At 39.8% G+C, this 7849-nt stretch overlaps 1 protein-coding gene across 1 annotated transcript in view; it reads left to right on the top strand.

Moving 5' to 3' along the window:
• Window positions 1-215: 215 nt before the first annotated feature.
• Window positions 216-7849, top strand: part of LOC132325185 (macrophage mannose receptor 1-like) — a 31686-nt gene continuing 24052 nt past the window's right edge. The window contains exons 1-8 of the mRNA XM_059842230.1: window positions 216-404; window positions 2155-2553; window positions 3815-3988; window positions 4868-5032; window positions 5338-5454; window positions 5692-5835; window positions 7195-7377; window positions 7566-7720. Coding sequence (XP_059698213.1) covers window positions 344-404; window positions 2155-2553; window positions 3815-3988; window positions 4868-5032; window positions 5338-5454; window positions 5692-5835; window positions 7195-7377; window positions 7566-7720 — 1398 coding nt within the window. The 5' untranslated portion in view covers window positions 216-343. The remainder of the gene's footprint in view (window positions 405-2154; window positions 2554-3814; window positions 3989-4867; window positions 5033-5337; window positions 5455-5691; window positions 5836-7194; window positions 7378-7565; window positions 7721-7849) is intronic.

Here is a 7849-nt window from a genome sequence, read left to right as displayed (position 1 = left end):
TAATCTCACCTTTTGGTAAAAATAATGATTCTGAGTTATAAGGTATGCCTTAAAAAATCCACACTAAAACCTTACCTGTTAGATCTTATATTTCCATGGCAAATTTTTATGCAGTAGAAAAAATAGCTTAGGAAGCAAAGTTTACTCATTAATGTATTATTTCAAAATTACTCATGTGACATGACACAGTTCCTTATTTGAAGCTCAGAACTTCCCTGTATCTGTTGGGTCTTAAAAAGGGTTTGTTAATCCACTTCAGTGCAGTGGGGTTTTCTTGCAAGGCGCTGATTTGGTCTTTAGGATCAATACGAGGTGAAGGGAAGAAAGGAGTGAAGCATTTGCCATGTCTCTCTACTTGCCCCTGATTTTTCTTCTCTCCATTAGTACATCTCTTCAAATGTCTGGTAAGTCTTTGTCCTCTCCTTAGTGTGGAGGTTTTCAAGTTCTTTAACATGTGTTCTAGTTATCTCCCTTAGTGGGCAGTGAATTTAGATCTAGTCACAGCATATGATTTGAAAATGTGTTCAGCCTTAAGTTTGGTGATATCTGCATAGGCATTCTCTTTCCTTAGCCCAGGTTTCAATGTGGTGTATGAGTGAAAAGAATATGCCAATAGATGTGGCCATAACCTTGGCAGTGTTGATTCTTGAGAAAGCAGACAAAATCTGATTTCACTTTACTGCATCGGAGTCTAGAAGAGTTCAGTACAGAGCAGAGAACTCAGCATGCACAGAACTACTGGCTGATGTGTGCTTTGAGTTTCCTGGCAGCTCATATAGACCATAGCATACTGATCTGTGCATATCGAGGACTCGTTTCCAAGCTGAGAGTTTTAGGAAGGACTTTAAAATCCCCCCTGTCCATTAGATTTCACACCCTCCTACTGCTGAGAGGAAAAAGAAATGACACTGTGTCTTTCCCATGGCAAGTTCCCAGCTAGAGAGATCTGGAAGTCCAGTACTATTGCTTGGATGGCAGCAGGGACCATCCAATGCACATTGATCTAATCCACCACAGGCAATTTCTTTGGGCATGCTTTTGTGTGAGACCAAGCCAGCTCTAACCCATCCTCTGCCAACCTGCCCAAGAACCACTGCAGCCACAGAGCTCTGTCAGGGAAAATATTACCTGGCTTGTTCGGGTCTATAGCCTTTCAGAGCAACAATACCAAGGCTGTTCCACCATTCCCTGTCAGCTTTGGGATGGGAGGGTTATGAAGGCCCAGTTAAGTACTCTGGCCTTGGGAAGAAACCTTGGGTAAAAGTCAATGCACTGCTGACTGAGTTAGGTGGTGTTGTCTGTCACCTAGAAGGGAGCAAAGGAATGCAAGCTGAGATGCAAAAAGAGTGAAGATTTGGAGGAGGCTTTTTGTTGAAGCTGATCTTAAGAAAAGAAACCCTGATGTCCAGTGTCTCACATTTCTATTTACAAATGTAGTTATTAATAGCACTTAGGATATTGGCGTAGTTTAACTGTTCTTAGAACTGATGATGCTGCAAGTTGTGGCTTCCCTCCTGAGAAACCTACAAATAAAACTCTGTGAAGAAATGAATTTTTGCACAGCTGCTAAAAATTTCCAAGATAATTAACCAAAAGTGAAAAATACACCAGTTTCTTGGTGAGCAGAAAACTGCAGTGTTTTTCTGGGCCAAATATAAAAATTTTTCAGTTTTGAGTATTTTTAATAGCTCTAAAGCAAAAAATACTCTTACTTGCAGAATTTAAGCCCATTTAAATATGATATTGTGGAACTTGGAAGAAATTATGAAATGTAATTAAGGTAATTTTTGACATGCTTTTTGAGACCACTGTCGTTGCAGGAGGTATATGAAGAAGAGCAATTTCTCTTGAAAGAGCTTTATTTTCAGCTCTTGTGTTTTTTCATTTTAAGAATATTTTCATAAATATCCTTCATACCAATGATTAACTTCCCTTGATTTATCTCTCTATGAACTATATATTCTATTTTGGGTTTTTTTTCGTTTGGTTTGGTTTTTTCGGTTGGTTGGTTGGGTTGGTTTGGGGTTTTTTTTTGGTTTTGGTGTTTGGTTTTTTGGGTTTTTTTTGGGTAGCAGACTGTCATACAGCAACTAATTACCTTTATCTCCTAAGAAACCTCTCCTCAAATGTTTGCATTATCATTTAATTTTATAGGTAGGGGAATATTTTCAATCTATAATGAAGATAACAAGCTCTGTGCCCAAGCTCAGAACTCTAGCTCAGTCATAACCACCACTTGTGATGAGCATGATGAGTTTCAGAAGTTCAGGTGGGTCTCTCCCACGCAGCTGCTGAGCATGGCACTCAAGCTGTGCCTGGGAGTGCTGGCCAAGGATGATGAGGCTGCCGTCACCTTGGAACCCTGCAACAGGACAAGCGAACTCCAGTGGTGGGAATGCAGAAATGAGACACTTGCAACCCATGGCAAGGATTTATTTCTCAATTATGGCAAGGGCAAGGGGAAGAAAATGAGGTTGTCCAAATTATCCAGCAAAGGGAGCAGGTGGAAAATCCATGGAAGTGTAGACAGCGTGTGCTCTCAGCGCTATGAGGGTGAGTACTGAAATTCCATCTCTATTTCTTGGTAACTTGACTGCCCCTTCCTACAAAGCATGCCACTGCTGCTTGACAGGCAGCAACCATTTTCTTAGGGTGACATCAGCAGAGGAGCTAATTATAAATAGGATGCAGAAATGAAATGAAATGTGAATATATCTGTATACTTTTTAGCAAATATAGCTGTATACATTTCTGCTTACCTTGTAGAGTACAATTCTTTCAAATGATAGAATAAAATTACAAAGACCCATGATGCAAACATAAGGAAAAATGGGAATTCTGTTTGTACAACAACATCAAAAGGAAACCTATGACTGCTTTAAAATATGTCTGATCAACTTGTAGAAGAGATTATTGTGTTATATTTAGTTTTTATTGTTGCTTTTATTTGGTTTGACCACCAATAATCTCTAAGAAGTGAATTTCTAGTTTAGATAGACAGAATTCACAGTTAACATTACTTACCTGGTGTTTCTCAGGCCTAGTAAAAAAAAAAGTAGAAAAAGCAAAAGGAAAAATGGTGCATAATGGTTTAGGATGCAATGTTTCATTATTCTGGAAAAATATCCCTAGGGAGTAAGATCTCCTTTTCCTACAATTTTATGGCTCTTGGGTTATGTAGAGGGGGCATTCAGGATCAAGTAATCAATCTCCTTTCTGTTGTGACACTGGTATGTTGGGAATTTAAATAACAATAGAATAATTTTTTGTTGTACACTACAGCTGTTGCACAGGAATGAAGTTTGTCATCATTTTGTACAGACAGCAGCAAATTAGAGTAGAGAGTGATGGGAGGGTCACTTCCTAGCAGAGTCCTTGCAAATTTAAGATACAGCTTCCTCTCATGAAGACTAATAAAATTGTTGTGATATCTCCTTTCCAAGTTTTTTTAACAATGTAGGGGGGGAAAAAAGAGAATGTTTATATTATCTAAGGACAGAAGTATGCATGTCATGGGAAAAGCTGAGTCACAGGGACCTCTGACACAATAGTCCAGAAAGCAATGACATGACAAAGTTAAACAGAAATTAGTTTGAGGTCCAATTAAGTGTTTGAGAGTCTAAGTTCTGGATATTTTGCCATAGTCATACCTGATTGGCACAACAGCCCTTTAGAGGTTCGGGGTAACAAAACACTGGTGTGTTGAGCCCTGCATGACTCAGCTTTGTCCATGGAGAACTGGCTATGTGTGTCACTGTGGTGAGCATCTGATGCCAGCTGACTGTTGAGTATTGATCTCTGCTTCTCTCCATAGATCTCTATACCCTGGGAGGAAATGCCTTTGGTGCACCCTGTGTGTTCCCTTTTAAGCACCAGGGGAAATGGTATGCTGAATGCATCCCTCGGAGGGATGATGCAGACTCTCTCTGGTGTGCAACTTCTCCAGATTTTGATAAAGACCAGTTGTTTGGAAACTGCCCACAAAAAGGTAATTTATTTATAAAAATCTCAGGGAAGCTGTTAAGCAAAAGTGTCATCCACTGTCATGGTCAAGATGCTCTTGGGATGTGGAAGTAGCATTGGACAGCAAGCTGAATTCTGGCTTGCCTAGTTCACTGGTGAGCTGTGCAACAAGGACACGAGGCATCTGCTCTGCAATCCCACTGTCCTACAGTGTCCTCAGGACTGGTGCTTACAGGGAGTATTCTGAGGGTAGTGACTGGGACTGAGGGATAAAGGAAGAGGAAACTCCTAGGACTGGGTTTCAAGACAAAAGGAGGTGCAGTGGAATGAGGAAGGTGAGATTTATCAGGAGACTGTGGTGTAGGATGGAGGAGAGAAGAAGAAGGCTTTAGTGAAGGGAAGGGTGCAGGACACACTAAAGGCAGTGACCTTCACCTACCTTCAGTGCTTCCATACACAAATTCCCTGCCCCTTCATTCCCTCTTCACATGTGATTCTGTGGAAATGACAATTTCTGTTTTATTGGGTGGTCTGGAAGGGATCTGAAGGTAAGAAATGGGTGTGGAGACCAAAACTTCTATATGGCGAAGAGAGAAATACTCGTGGAGGTAGAATTTATCAGTGTGTGGGTTAATGTGGACTGAAATGTGAGAGAAATAGGTGAGTTACATAAATAAAAAGGAACAGGGTCAATGTAGAAAAATTAGGTTTGTGAGGATAAATAATTCTTTATGTGATTAAAATATTTTTAATACTGAATGGACAAAGTATATATATGTGAGGCAAAAGCAACTTAAAAATTATCAAATCAGAAAGTTATATAGTTTTAGTCTGTGTCAACGATTTATTTTCTGGGTTAGGAAACATGATCATCTTGTCAAATTGCTGGTATCATCTTTTATAGACACCACCCACAATAACTTTTGGAAAACAAATCCTGTGACAGAAACACGCTATCAGATAAACTCAGAGTCACTTTTGACATGGCACCAAGCAAGAAAAAGCTGCCAGCAGCAGGATGCAGAATTATTGAGCATCACAGACCTTCGTGAAGAAATGTATTTATTAGGTAAAGTAAAAATACCCTCAAAAAAAAAAAAAAAAGAAGGAATAAAAAAAGCACTATTTAAAATGTAGGTCAGATACAAGGCTTGAACATGGAAATTTATATTTATCCCACAAAAATAGGTCTCAGTGACATTCTTAAAAGAGTTTTCCCTTTCTCATGCAACCCTGTATTAAAATAATAGAAATAATCTAACTTATATAAAAAAATATATATCCCTCATGCTTTAAAATATTGTTTCCAGTTTTATGGAATAATTTTAAAAATCAGAGTCATTTAAAACCTGACTGGTTTTTTTGGCAATTTAGGGCTCACTAGTGACCTGGGCATTAATGCAAAGCTCTGGATTGGTCTCTATGATGCACTTGACAGTGGCTGGAAGTGGAATGGGGGAAGTCCTTTCAGATACCTCAACTGGGCCCCAGGTAAGTGCACTTTTCTTAAATGATAATCAACATCTGGGCTAAAATTTCCTCCCCTTCTCTCTCTTCCTCTCCCTTTCCCATCACAGTGATGCTCCCTTGTCACACCTCTTGGGATTTATCACTCTTACAAATAATACCCCTGTGGCTTTGCATCTACAAAGGTCTTGCACATTCCCTCCTGTGAAGAGGTGAAAATTTTGACTGTTAACAGAGGGATTCTGTTGCTTTTTTTAAAAGGAAATCCCTCTGTGGAATCTGGAAAAATATGTGGGACCTTCCAAGGTAGGAACGGCAAATGGGAAAACCAGGTGTGTGACCGGAAACTGGGATATATCTGCCAGAAGAGAAACACCTCCTTGGATTCTTTCACCATTCCCTCAGGTACACTGGTCAAAAGCTAAAGCTGCTTTTACAGTCAGTGAGAAATATTGGGAGGATATGAAAAGGCAACATATTGTCAAAACAAAAGGCTTACACTTGTTGACCTGGGTCAAATATTGAGACGATTTTAATTTTCTGGCTCATTTTAAAGATGATGTCTAAATGTTGTTCATCATTTGGAAAAGAACCCAGGGTACTGAAAAAGGCAGGATTAGGTGTGTAGACATGTTATCCGGATCATGAAATACTGATAAATATCCTCTACTCTGATATATACTCTAAACATATGTCCTGCTAAAAGATGTGAGCCAGAGTTCATGCTCCCCTCCTCCATGTGACCCTTTTTGTTCTATTCTGAAAGGAAAAAAATCAGACTATGGATCTGGAACCTTTCCCCTGTTGAGTTCTCTTCTTACTTGAGGCAGACTAGATCTTAGCTTTGTGAAGAAATAGGTGTGCAGTTGCTTAACTGGGAATTCCCAGCATGTAACTGACTTCACAGTACCTCCCTCCCCTAACAGATCTGAGTATATGAGATTATACAGCTCAGGGGAGCACACATATCCTGTACTTTCTGGCTGTATCCAGGCAGCTCACTTGAACAGGTTTTGGACCCTGTTAACCTTCAGACCATGTCTGGATGTTCCTCAGGGGAATTCAATTTGCCCAGGTCCACACCATGTCCAGGTAGCATCAGACAAAGCAGCTGGCCACACACCCATTCTGGGCACACATCCTCCACACATCCTCCCCTCTTCAGTTTGCTGTGTGCGTGCAGAGCATGGGAACTTTCCAAGCAATAGAAAATGGGCTGGCCATGCTGAATTCATGCCAAGAAATCAGTGTTGAACAAAGTGTGTAGCATTTCTGTGCAGCTGGAATCCTGGTATAACATTTCTGGTATAACATGGTTGTGTCTGGTCTCTCTGATATATGGTTTGGGCTGTGTAGGAGCGCCAACTGGCTCCTGAGCACCTGCTGTTTCCAGAGACAAAAAATATAAAAAACTACAAAATTCACTTACATAGAGTTCCTGAGTAGGAAAAGAGGCTCTTTTCTGTAGAACTTGGCTGTACCCTGAGCCTCACTGAGAGGGATTTAATGCGGAGTTGTGCCCTGTACACTCGCATGCCAAATTACCCGGTATTTCCTTAATCCTGTAAAACAGTTTTTTGGGAGCTCCAAGCACAAATAGGAGGGAAAAATTTGTTTTCTAATCTTTGTTCCTTCAGACTTTGGCTCCTGTCCTCTTTCAGTGTGTGCTCTAATATTTCAAATTCATATCGGCACAGGTAATTTTATTTTAGATGTGAATAAAACACTGAATAGAACTTCTCATTATTAACATAATTCTTTTAGGTGATTCAAAGCATTTTAAATGCCCCAGGGAATGGACGGCCTATGCAGGTCATTGCTACAGAATTTATAGAACACCAAAAATATGGAAAGAAGCCCAGTCTTCCTGTAGAAAAGAGGATGGAGAGCTGGCGAGCATTCATAATATTGAAGAGTACAGTTTTACAGTGTCACAGCTCGGGTACAGTGAGTATTCATGAAGATCACTTTTTCTTAATTTTTTAATCTGGGATTATGCAGTTGCTATTATTCCTTTAATCATTGTAACCATGGTCTTATTTTTTTTCTTAAATTCTTCAGTCAAAAGTGGGTGTGAGATGTAATTATTCCATTTTAAGATATATCCATACCTAAAATTAACTTTGTGTTCCCAGAGCCAGATGATGAACTCTGGATTGGTCTAAATGACTTCAGGATTCAAATGTACTTTGAATGGAGTGATGGCACACCTGTGACTTTTACCAAATGGCACCATGGAGAGCCAACCCACACTTGGAATAAGGCAGACTGCGTCCTTATGAAGGGAGAGGTAAAAATCCCTTCCCCACTCTCATACTTTCTTCTGGCCTTTTGCCTCCTAAAATGAAAATGTTCATGATTTAAAAAAAAAAAAAAACAAACGAACCAAATTATGGACTTGTTTGATTTAGGGTATCTG

The sequence above is a fragment of the Haemorhous mexicanus genome, chromosome 1, assembly GCF_027477595.1.
Source record: "Haemorhous mexicanus isolate bHaeMex1 chromosome 1, bHaeMex1.pri, whole genome shotgun sequence".
In the NCBI taxonomy this organism is placed as follows: domain Eukaryota; kingdom Metazoa; phylum Chordata; class Aves; order Passeriformes; family Fringillidae; genus Haemorhous; species Haemorhous mexicanus.
The sequence above is the reverse complement of the archived record's forward strand: the minus strand, read 5'-3'. Positions and strand labels throughout refer to the sequence as shown.